The sequence below is a fragment of the Cheilinus undulatus genome, linkage group 12 (assembly GCF_018320785.1).
Source record: "Cheilinus undulatus linkage group 12, ASM1832078v1, whole genome shotgun sequence".
NCBI classification, from domain to species: domain Eukaryota; kingdom Metazoa; phylum Chordata; class Actinopteri; order Labriformes; family Labridae; genus Cheilinus; species Cheilinus undulatus.
This window is the reverse complement of record NC_054876.1, coordinates 11245548-11258555: the sequence shown is the minus strand read 5'-3', so window position 1 is coordinate 11258555 and position 13008 is coordinate 11245548. Positions and strand designations below refer to the sequence as shown.

Genomic DNA, 13008 nt, shown 5'->3' with positions numbered 1-13008 from the left:
TTTTTTTTGGGGCCTAAACATGCAAGAGAGACTGCACAGTGGTGCAGTGGAAAACATCAGAGCAAGAATGTTCCCGGTTCAAATCCCTGTTGGTCAGGGCCTTTCTGTGTGGAGTTTGCTTGTTCTCCCTCGGCTTGTGTGGGTTCTCTCTGAGTACTCTGGCTTCCTCACACAGTCAGGCTTGTTAGTTTAATTGGTGTCTCTAAATTAGTGTGAATGTGACTTCACTGGTTGTTTGTTTTTATATGTCAGCCCTATGATGATTGGCAACCAGTCCAGGGTGTAGCTCACCTCTTGCTCAATAAGAGCTGGGATTGGCTCGAGCCTCCCGCACTTCTAAATGGTATGAGCAGGATTTCCACTACTCCAGACACTACTACACCACAGCATAAAAACAGTATAAAAGCGGCTTCGTAAAAATATCAACAAATAAAATATCACCATTAATGTGTTGCCCCAAACTTGTGGTGAAAAAGGGAAGTAACAAAAAGAACCAGTTGTTTTTGGTAAAATGAAAGTTATTTACAGTATTAACAAAGAAATAAAATCTTGCAAGTGAGGCAACTGGAAAGAGCAGACGAGTTCTGTCTGAATAGAAAAAGGAAAACAGAAAGAAGACTCTTAACTCGAGCTTTTGGAACTTCTTTACCAGTGAAAAGAAACTCAGCACAGTAAAAAACTTACTTAGTGGTTCTAAACAGAAGTCTCAGAAAATCATTGCCTTTTATTCGAACAAGCAGTGACGTAACTTTTCATAACACATTTGCTGTGTTATGTCACATAGATATTTTATCCTCAAGGCCATCGTCCTTATTGAGGAGCTCTCTTCAAGTAACATTGCAGATAGGTCCGACAGACGAGCTGCAGCTCCTTGATGAAGTTTCTCTCTTTGACTCTGTGTTCATGTACAACGCAGTTATCAGAGTTGTAAATGTGCAGTAACATTATACAGAACAGAAACTTTTTCTTTTTGTTCTAGCTAATAAACTGTCCTGGAGAAAATGCCAAATGCTTCACCCCCTTGACTGTTTTACCCTTTTATTGATTATATAAATCAATAATGGTCAATATGACTTGGCTTTTTGACCCAAAAAAAACCTCTCTAATGTTACAGTGAAAACAGATTTCTTCAAAGTAATGTCAATTGAATAAAAATATGTAATGTAAAAGAAGTGACTTAAATATTTACCCCCTCTAAAGTGACTGACCTAATTCAACAGAAGTCCTGCCGACTGGTGGTAGTAGTCTCACAATTAGTGAAATGGGGATCACCTGAGTGCAGTGAAGGTGCCTCAAGTGATTGTAGTATAAAGACACCTGTGTCTGGAAGGTCCAGTCACTGATTAATCAGTGTTCCTGGCTACCATTGCACCATTAAACAAAAGAAAGCTCCAAGCAACTCAGAGAAAAGGTTATTGAAAAACATAAGTCAGGGGACGGATTCAAAAAAATTCCAAGGCACTGAACATCCCCAAGAGTTCAGTTAAATCCATCATCAAGAAATGGAAGGAATATGGCACGTGGATAAATCTGCCTAGATCAGGACGTCCTCACAACAGAGTGACTGTACAAGAAGGAGACTAGTGAGAAGCCACCAAGACACCTATGACTACTCTGAAAGAGTTACAAGCTTCAGCAGCTGAGATGGGAGAGACTCTGCATACATCTCTGTTGTCTGGGTTCTTCACCAGTCAAAGCTTTATGGGAGAATGGCAAAGATACTATCAGACAAGACGCTATGTTTGGTGGACACCAAACACTGCACATCACCACAAACACACCATCCCCACTGTAAAGCACCAAAAAGCAGCATCATGCTGTGTGGATGTTTCTCAGCAGCCAGCCCTGGCAGGCTGTAAAGGTAGAGGGTAAAACAAAGGGGGTAAAATGTAGGAAAATTCTGGAGGACACTCTAATGCAGTCTACATGAGAACTATGGCTTGGGAGAAGACCTATTTTCCAGCAAGACAATGACCCAAAACTTTCAGCACAAGCTATGGAGAAATTTTAATGTCCAGATTTGCAAGCCTAATTGAGACCTGTCCACACAGACTCACCCAAAGGTGCATCTACTAAATACTAACTTGAAGGGGGTGAATATTTATGCAGTCATTTACTTTACTTCCACAGGGTGAATACTTTTTATAGACACAGTATTTCCTTGGGTTTTGTTGTTGTTGAAGGGGATGTTTGTCTCATTAAAAGCTGAGGATCGCTTTCTAATAAGTGAAAATGAAACCGTAAGCACAGAGTTAATCCAGCAGGTTCAGGCTAAGTCGGTAATGTTGACTGATTTTTACACAAGACGTAATTATTTCTTTTAGCAGCAGAGTTAATTGCAGCTGTGGGGATATTCTTTTGCTGGACGATTATTAGGAATCTTTTTATAACATTTCACTGTTATTACAGTACACTGGAGCATGACAGGAAATGTAGAGCGGAACAAGCAGCAAAGGTGGTCCAATAAAAAGAGGAAATAATCAGCCCTGCTCATATTAAAAGTATTAAGAACTGAAGTGTGTAATTGGAGAGCTAAGCCTGCTAATGTGCAGGGAGGGAGAGGTGTCAGAGAGCTCGGCCAGGGTCCAAAGAATCATGGGTAAAGATCTTATGTTATGTTTGTGCAGCTTTAGTGTGTGCATCCAGTCTTGGAGCGTGCTTTGGCTGCAGGAGAGAAAGTAGTGCTGGGGCTTCCTTTTAATGGGTCTGTGCCAGGAGTTGTTCCCCACATATAGCCAGGGACATGATGTGCTCACCCTCTCCCTGGCTCTCTAATACTCGCACAGTTTCGCTCTCCCCCCCTCTGCTTCCTCATTGCCAGCCCAAAAATAAACCTCACCTCAGAGGGACAGTCGTTGAAATGTTTATTGAATGTCTTTCTCTCTCTCCATCTTTCTCCCACATTCTTGTTCTCTCATGTGTAAACATGTGTGCAGTCGAAGCTCGCTCTGCCTTCCTTTTGTTGTGAATGTGGCCGTGCCCTACTGCCTTATTACTCAAACTATCTTTACAAATGCAGAGAGACAGTTGGATAACCCTACATTGTTATTTGAGGCAATGTACCGAACATTGCTTTTTAGGGAAGACCTGGAAAAAACAACTGTGTTCTAGTACAGGGCGTCTTCGTCATTTTCATGCTATGATTAGATGTACAGCACATCAGGACCTCTGCTGAGAGTTTTTTTTTTTACTTTAAGGAACATGGGAAATTAACAGAAATGACACTGGAAGCTCTGATTACAGAAGTTAATCTTCTGAACTGACCATTAGGGATGATCTCTAATCATCCGCAGTGCTTTGTTGGCATCACAGAAATCAGTCAGAGGATCCCAGGATTCCCCCTGTCCCCATTTCAAACCCTAAAATGTGCCAGTTTGTTTCCTGTTTCATACAAGGTCACTGAGAAGTGGAAAAATCTGGCTTTTGTTATATATAGGTACGCAAAGGAAAAGACTTTTAGAAGACTTCTGCATGCATGTTTATCTTTAAAATATAACATTCAGATTTTCTTAAAGGTAAAATGTAATTTGTGTGACATTTAATACATCTATCTCAGTAAGTTTGATATAAAGAGCATAAAGTATTGCCGAATATTTTAATGGCAGATACACAGTTATTACAAACATGTACAGTTCATCTTTTCAATTAAAGTAAATGTGCATCCCTGGGAAAACAATAGACCATTGCAAAAGCATATTATTCCCTGATTCTGCTTTCTAATAGTTAGCTTTTGCAGGCATTAATTTCCCTTATGCATGCAGTAAAATCTGATCCCTTTTCACCTTGGTTTAAAAATAAACAAAAACTTGGTTTGTTGCATTCTTGTAGCCTACCTAAAGCATTTTTTTCTGCTTATCCACTTATGAGAATTTCTAGAATATTTGAAATCTTCCTGAGTTTGTTGTTCACATATGCACCTCACAGCGTGAGACTACCTCTAGGGTTAAGGAGGCAGCACAATGCATACACAACGATGTGGAAGTGGCGTCTGCTCTTTCATACTACAAAGGTATTTTTCCCCTTTATATCAGCTAGGTGTAGTTCGACACGATCATAATAAGGACAAGAAGAGTCAAGATGAACAGAAGACACAAAGATGCTGTTTTATAGCGTGCATGAAGATCTATCTGGTTTTACATTTTACAGTCTATATTGCACAGGTCACATGAAATAAGCATTATCAACCCTGCCTACCCTCACCGGTGAATTTTCCTGCATATTTCCTGCTGCATTCACACTTAAGCTCATCTATGGTGGTAAATTATCTGTGGAAAAATTTGGTACTGTGCATATTTATAAATGCACTTCAAAAAATCAGGAGATATTCAGGGTTTTTTTTCACATGTAATCAGAGTTTGATACTTTGTTGTCTTCTTAGCCAGGTGCCGTTTTCTGCAAATAAAATAATGAGAATGAGAGAAACATTTTTAAGTGGTCTTAACCCCGTAGAATTCCTGGTAGAATCAGTCTGTCCAGGAATACCCAAATAAATTGTATGCTGTGTTTGAGCACAAGCACAAACAAGGTGTCATTAGAAAGGCAACACTTTGAAGTTTATTCCCAAACCATCAGATTCACTGTAGCTTTTACTGATAACTGAGGTAAAACAGCCAAAAAAAAAAAAAAAACAACCTTTCCCCCATCTGAATCTGTATTATGAAACAGAGGCCTGTAGATGACTGTAGCTAGGAGGTGCTAGCTGGAAAATGCAACCGCACCAAAGCATGAAGCCTGAGCCAGTTCAAGTTCAAAGCTGATAACTGGCGTCTTCAGAAAGGACCGAGGTTGGCTGACGTTTATCTACATAGCATCACTGATAATTGCCTGGGGAAAAACGACATTATTACAGCAAATAAAATGGACTATTAAGAACAACATAAGCACATTTGAAATAATACTAAACCAGTCCATAGGTCTTTGTAAACGTAAACATGTTTTTGGACCAAATATTTGGCTGTATTAGATTGTATTGACTCTATCTGAAGCAGCAGGACTATTTTTGATGGAATATTATGATCAGGAGAGCTTCTAACGGTGAGCTGTGTCACTTTTATTGTTTGTTTGTCTGCGGCCTGGCAAATGCATCAATTGTGGCTGCTGTGGTCTTTTTATCCAGAATCCAGAGAGTTAGAGCTTTCTGGTGGTGTATAAAATGTTATATATACATATTATAAACTGAATCGTGATTAAACTGAATAATATGAAAAATCTGCAGGTGAGCCTTGGATATTTAAGAGGTTTAAATTCTTTACGAGGCTGTATGTACTGTAGAAGCTGTGTTAGCATATTGTCTGTAAATATAGGAAAATATAAAGTTGAACATCTCAGTATTTATAGATGTGTTAACAACTTTGGCATTGTAAACATGACATGTTTACATTTTACATTGTGTGTATTTAAACATGGATGTTGGTATTTTTGTGTGGAATATGGTTTAAAAATACTCCAAAATCTTAAGGTTGATTCCAGAAGTTTTCATTTTTAAAAACTCTGCTTTTTCCTTTCTTAATTCATGTTTTTTTCTGTGTTTGTAGTAACATCCCCAGCGTGGGCAGTGCCTTGGACCAGGACTACAGCCAGACCTACACCCCTCAGACCCACACCCCCTTCATGTCTAACAGCGCTCCACCAAGTAACAGCGGAACAGGCATCTTGCCTTCACCTGCCACCCCTCGTTTCTCTGCCCCCACCCCACGTACACCACGAACACCACGGACACCCCGAGGCCCCTCCAGCGTTCAAGGCTCACTAAAGTACGAGAATTCAGACCTGTACTCGCCAGCATCTACCCCTTCCACCTGCCGACCACTCAACTCTGTAGAGCCGGCCACCGTCCCCTCAATCCCAGAGGCCCACAGCCTCTACGTAACCCTCATCCTCTCAGAGTCAGTCATGAACCTCTTCAAGGACTGCAACTTTGACAGCTGCTGCATCTGCGTGTGTAACATGAACATAAAAGGAGCTGACGTTGGTGTGTACCTGAGCGACCCGGTAAGCGAGGCCCAGGAAGCTTGCAGCTGCGGCTTCAGCGCCGTGGTCAACAGGCGCTACGGTAACAGCTCAGGTCTCTTCCTGGAGGATGAGCTGGACATCATCGGCCGCGGCTCGGACGCCAGCAGAGAGGCAGAGAAGCGCTTTGAGGAGCTGCGGCTCTCCTCACTGGAGAAGTCTGGAGTGGGGAGGGGTGACAGAGTCCCTGATGAGCTGATTCTCCTCATGCAGGATCAGTGCACCAACCCTTTTTCACCCATCTCTACACTCGAGCATGACATCATAATGCGGGGGCCAAGCGGAGCTCCTGTATCGGCCTGTGTGAGGGTGGAGGAGAGGGACTACCACAGCGACTGCTACATGGCTCTGGAACACGGCAGGCAGTTCATGGACAACATGTCAGGGGGCAAAGTGGATGAGGCGCTAGTGAAGAGCACCTGCTTGCACCACTGGAGTAAACAAAATGGTAATAATGTGGATTTTTAGGCTTTCCATACTAGCTTGAACTAGCTTAGGTGAACATTAGAGTATGTTCTTTTAGGCCAATGTTTTTCCAAACTGAGGTGCTAAGGGGTTCATGGAAACTTAGAGCAAAATAGGGGAAAATGGAACAAAAACAATCAGCAAATTTGCCAGACTCACTAATATTATAACTGATTATTACAGAGAGAAATTGCAAAAGAGTATTTACAGCAAAGACATGGAATGGATGAATAATAAAACTATAAATGTTAAGAAATATAAAGAAATATTATACTCTGTGTGTTTAAAATTGGGGTTTCCATAGTAATAGACAAGGAATCCTAGTAACCTCACCACAGGCTAATGCTCTGCTAATGCTTTGTGGGCAACTATGTCATGGCAAAGTTTGGGAACTGCTGTTTAAGGACGGTTTAGTTTCTTGTAGTTTTATAACATTTAAAATGTAAAATACTTAAGGGAGTTAAACTGCAAATACTCAGAATTTGATATTTGCAAAAAACAAGAATACCTATTAGACTTAAAGTTTCAGGCTATTGGGGAAATTTCTCAGAAAATAATAATTTAATTTTAAAACTTTTAACAACTTTAACTACAGTTGTTTTTTTATGCCCTGTTAACTATTTTTTCTTGTGAAAAAGTTGAAAACTATATTTTTTAGTACACTCAAGAAGTAAAAAGAAACCGAAGTAATTTAAGCAAGATTTTATTGCCAAAAAGTTCATGGTTATGTAAGAAAAAGGGACATTACAATTGAAATCCATTCATCCAACAGAAAATATCATCAGACTTAAAATTATGTACTGACCAGATGTACCATCTATCTTTGATTTTTAGGTTGTTTTTTTTTACTTGCTGGAAGTGAAACATGAACGCTTCATAAGTTGTGTAAGACAAGCTGGCATATACTTAAGTTATACAGTCAGAAAGTTACAAAGATGCATGATGACTTATCTCAGACTTGATGGAAAACTTAAACATGTGCAGGGAAAGTTATCGACAAGTCTCCTCTGATTTTGATTCTGCAGCAAAATAGTCGAGTGTCTAATTCTGTGATTAATCTTTAGTTTTCTCTTTCCTCTCTTCTCCAGCGGTGGACATAAGTGCGCTGTGCTCTCAGGATGTGCTACGGGTCCTGATGTCCCTCCAGCCTGTTCTCCAGGACGCGATCCAGAAGAAGAGGACAGTACGGTCGTGGGGCGTTCAGGGTCCTCTTACATGGCAGCAGTTTCACAAGATGGCTGGGCGAGGATCTTATGGTAAAGCCAAAGACAAGCTTTGATTATGTTTACTCACATGACTTTCTAACTTGAGTCATATTAAAAGGAGTTAAAGTGGTTATTGCCATATATGGGACAGTTGTGTTTATCTGTTCTGCAAAGGAAATGACTCTTAGAAGCAAGTAAAAGCTTTAACACCATGTGGCTTTGCATGCAGGACATCTGGGATGCGTGTGTCTTTTGGGTTGTAAAACTGTGGATGTTGTCAGATCAGTAGGCAGTGTGCTCCCTCTGCTGTGGTCCAGATGTCAGCTCTGTTGGGAGGGGCTGTCACATCGTTTGGTGACCTCAGTCTGATGCACAGCAGAGGGGAGAAGAAAGAGGGAGTGAGGCTGACACCTTACCTGTTAATAACACTCCTCTTTTTCCTCTCCTCTTTCCACCTCCCTCAGGCACAGACGAGTCCCCGGAGCCCCTGCCCATCCCCACCTTCCTGGTGGGATATGAGTACGACTTTGTGGTGCTGTCACCCTTCGGTCTGCCCTACTGGGAGAAACTGCTGCTGGATCCCTTCGGCTCTCAGCGGGACGTCGGGTACCTGGTGGTTTGTCCTGACAACGAGGCACTGCTCAGCGGTGCCAAGAGCTTTTTCCGTGACCTCACAGCTGTTTACGAGGTAGAGAGTCTGAAGAAGGGTGCAAACATGTCAGTGTCAGTGCGATCCAAATGTAACACTGATTTACTTCTCTGTACTTTGACAGTAAACCCTCAGAACTGGGCTAGAGATCTGTGCTTCCAGTGCCTGCACTGGCCCTTTTGCTAACTTAGATGTCAATTAGTTGAACTTTGAAGCATTTTTATCCATAGAAATGGTTAAACCTAAGCTGCTGGTGAAATAAGTCAACAAACAATTGTTGTTACATTTAAATTTACAATAACAACCCACAAGAACTGCTTTAGATTTAGAAACATTAGCATAGTAACTTCCAGTCCTCTTACTATTCCAACTTTGAAGATTTTCTTTGTTTGTCATAATTGTTTTGTAATTTCTTGAAGTATTGCTAAATACTAGATACAGTGCTGTGAAAAGTATTTCCCCCTTCTTTTTTTGCATATTTGTCACACTGAAATGTTTCAGTTCATCAAACAAAATCTTAACTGTGATTAACCACATTAGTGGAAAGCTTAGTTCAATTTCACTTGCCACTTGTTAAATCCAGAAATCCTTTGAACAGATCCTGTCTGACAAAGTGAAATTGGCTAAATGATCTCAAAAAGCAACTCATCATGCCACAATCTAAAGAAATTCAAGAACATATGGGAAACAAAGTTATTGACATCTGGAAAGGGTTACAAAGCCACATCTAAGGCTTTGTGACTCCAGCAAACCATGGTGAGAGCCATTATACACAAATAGAGAAAATTTGGAACTGTGGTTAACCTTACCAGGAGAGCCTGGCCTACTAGAATGATTCCAGGAGCGCATCAGTGACATCCAGGAGGTCACAAAAGAACCAGGAACAACATCTAAAGACCTGCAGGCTTCATTTTAATCATTTAAGGTCAGCGTTCACGATTCAACGATAAGAAAGAGACTGGGCAAAAATGGCATCCACGGGAGAGTTCTAAGGTCAAAACCACTGTTGACCAAAAAGAACACAAAGGCTCATCTCAAATTAAACATCAGCGTTTCATAAAAGAACCTCATACCAACAGTCAGTCATGGTGGTGGTAGTGTGATGGTCTTTAGCTGCTTTGCTGCTTTTCACCTGAAAATCCTGAATGAGAACATCCGGCCATCTTTTCATGACCACAAGCACACACCAATAAGTCTACCTCTGAATAGACAAAAAAAATAAAGGTGTTGGAGTAACCTCCTCAAAGTCCAGACTTAAATCTGATTGAGATGCTTTAGCATGACCTTAAACGGGCCATTAACGCTCAGAAACCCTTCAATGTGGCTGCATAAAACAAAGAAGAGTGGACCAAAATTCCTCCACAGCAATATGAAAGACTCATTGACAGTTATTGCAAATGCTTGCTTGCAGTTGTTATTGCCAAGGATGACACAACCAGCTAGTAGCATTAGGGACTAATTACTTTCTCACATGGGGCCAGGTAGGTTTGGATGGCTCTTTTCCTTAATAAATAAAATCATTTAAAACTGAATTTTGTACTTTATATTAAAATTTGTTTGATCTGAAACATTTCAGTTTGACAAATATGCAAAAAAAGAATATGAATCAGGAAGGGAAAATACTTTTTCACAATACTGTATTACTAAATATTTGTGTGGCCTACATGCCAGGTACATTCTGCTATTTATGCTCTAGTAGTTTTGCTTACTGTTTAAAATCAATGAAGGGAGGTTTATAAAACAGTCCTATGTGGCTACATGAGAGAAAAGAGTATTTATGATTAGTAATCCACATAATTGCCTTTATGTAATTCTTAATGGAAAACCCTTCATCTAGGTTTATATGCAGAATGTTGGCACTTACCTGATCAGTGAAAATGTATGAGTTACAATATTAACTAGCCTACATCTGCCACTGCTTTTAAAAGATAAATTTAAACAACTGCACTGGACCACTCTCTTACTGTCTTTGCTTTTTTGCCCCAAATGTGTTTTTTCTGCAGTCATGTCGACTCGGTCAGCATCGGCCCATTTCCAAAGGTTACCCTGATGGCATAGTCCTTGTTGGTGGCAACGGAGCCAAAAGCCTCATGGATCAGCCTGTCAGTGACTGGTTTCTAAAGGCCGCCAGCGGCAACAGCGACGCCTTCACTAAACTCAAACTCTATGCACAAGTGTGCCGCCACAACCTCGGTATGTGTCATTTACAGCCTTCCAAGTCACTGCAGCAGTTTGTGTTGTTGCCGAATGCTCGACTCAGCCAGTTCTGCTGAATTTCAACCTCTGGCACCTCTCAGTAAGGTTATAAAAAGACTAACTGGAGAGGGCCTTGACTGTTTGAAAGAGAGCTTAAATTCTGTAAAGGACAACGTGGTGTTGGAATTTGAATTTTCACAAAACCCGTTCACTAAAGAGTCTTTTGCTGTGGTTTCTCTTTTTAGCTCCTTACCTCGCTTCACAGCCATTGGACAGCTCCCTCCTAACACAGCCCACTCCCCTGCTTTCGTCCAGCCAGTCTTCATCCACACAACTTTCTAACTCCACCTCCAGCTCCGTTAACTCTACGGGATCCTCGGCCTCAAACAGCAGCAGCGGGTCAACAAACGGCTCTGCGTCCTCCAACAGCATGGTGACTTCCTCAGGCCAGCCTGGCAGCGGGATGCCGTCTGCTAAGCCCTCCTCGTTCCCCCCCTTTGGGAGCATGAACAGCCAGAGCCAAGGAGGGGCCCCCCAGAGCGGGCAGCTGGGACAGCAGGCTGGTACCCAGAACAGTGGCACCTCAGGGGAAAACACCAGCAGCCAGGCCCAGGGCCCGACAGAGCCTCCTGAAAGGTACTTTAATCCATTCGAAATAGAGGAATGTGTTTGATGGGTTTTGTTCTAAAGTGACAGTATACTTCACTCATTATTTTAACAGTGAATCTCTTTGCAGCAATGAATTGGGAGTTGTTCTTTAAATAAAGTAATAGTAGACTGCAAACAGTCGAATCATTTCTAAACACTGTAATTCTTTTATATTCTGAAAATCAATGTGTACTCTACCCTTGAATCTTTGCTGAGAAGTAGCTGCGCCACACTCCAGAACCACTTTAGAGCATATTTTCTCTCACTGCTGTTTAAATGAATGCTTTTGAAGTCTACATTTTATTAAAGGAAAAATTCAGAGAACTGAAGGAGGATAAAATTAGATTTATAATAATTTATGTCTGTGATCTTTTACTTTCCCAGCACTTTGGAACGAGAGAAGGTCGGCCTGCCAACAGACGGGGAGTCGCACGCCATCACATATCCACCTGCCATCGTTGTTTACATTGTGGACCCTTTCAGCTACGAGGAGGCTGACAGTGGCCCGGGCCCGGTACCCGCCCACTCTAGCGTGTGGACGCTGGGTTTGCTTCGCTGCTACCTTGAGATGCTTCAGTTCCTGCCCCCACACATCCGCAACTCTATCTCAGTACAGGTACAGCAAGATTCCTGGAGAGATGCACGTTTATTATTGACTTTATCATGAAGGCAACTTCATCAGGGAGACATGCATCAGTTGTGGTTTCCATGTCAGGGAATCCACTGCTCCTTAATGTTTAAGAGATAAATGATAATTGATTAGACTCAGTGGCATCATTGATGGCGCATCCATCTTCATCACAAGCAGGAAACTGTTTATGATTATTAATATGGTCAATCAAAAACTCCTTAACAATAAGTAACACCAATTAGTACCTTTACCTTTCTGAAACTACAACCAGGTTTCCATTTGAGCATTTTTTGTATTTCAAGTAGTGCTGTCAATCAATTTAAAAAAAGAAATTAAAGTAACTATAAGCTTTATAATTTATTAATCACAATTAATCACATATGTTTATAATGTGAGAGAGATTGCTGTACTGGTAGATTAAATGATAGTAGTAACAAAACAATCAGAGAGGAAATTTCTCTAAATGGCATCAAAACTTTCTCCTATCTTTTAAACCAATGGAGACCAATGGCAGAATGTCCTCTTCATAGTCACTCTAGAAAGGTGTTAATCTGGACGATATGGATTTTGTCCATAAAATTATAGAAAATAAAGAGTACAGAGTGTTCCTATCAAAAGAAAAAAGCACTCCAGCCACTTGGTTGATGGCATCAGAGTGCAGTTACTCAGCATGCATTTTTTGACCCTTTTATTAGTTAACAAAATTAATCAAGAAAATTGGCAGCAATAATATAAAATCTCAAGGGGAATTCTAAAGGCTTAGCTCTACAAAAGTATGAGAGTATTGTCTTTGACTTAGTGATATTAAAAGATATGTCTCATATTTTTCTTACTTGTTCTAAATCAAGAGGAAATAGGGCTATTTAATGTGATCCTACATTACTTCACCATTTGCAAAAATGACCTTCAAGACAAGATAATTAAACTTTAAGGCAGAGCAAATTTGTCTTGAAGTCTCTTGCTTTTATGTCAGGGATACATTTATTTTCTGGAAATAGAATTTTTTTGCTTCATTTATTTCTGAGTTCTTATGTCACCTTCCCAAGGTCTTCTTTACTTGTTATCTGTTACCCATTACCTGTTTACATCTTGTGGTTTTAAAGTAAGGTTATTTTTTGTCAAAGGTTGAAAGTCTTCTTTTATATTTTGTGTAACTATGTGTACAATGATAGAGAATAGACGGTGCGTTAATTTGCTAGCAAGAT

The 13008-nt window shown here is 40.7% G+C and overlaps 1 protein-coding gene across 1 annotated transcript in view; it reads left to right on the top strand.

The window, feature by feature from the left end:
- Window positions 1-13008, top strand: part of med13a (mediator complex subunit 13a) — a 169216-nt gene that overhangs the window by 140734 nt on the left and 15474 nt on the right. The window contains exons 16-21 of the mRNA XM_041801054.1: window positions 5535-6457; window positions 7563-7730; window positions 8144-8367; window positions 10332-10521; window positions 10770-11160; window positions 11557-11788. Coding sequence (XP_041656988.1) covers window positions 5535-6457; window positions 7563-7730; window positions 8144-8367; window positions 10332-10521; window positions 10770-11160; window positions 11557-11788 — 2128 coding nt within the window. The remainder of the gene's footprint in view (window positions 1-5534; window positions 6458-7562; window positions 7731-8143; window positions 8368-10331; window positions 10522-10769; window positions 11161-11556; window positions 11789-13008) is intronic.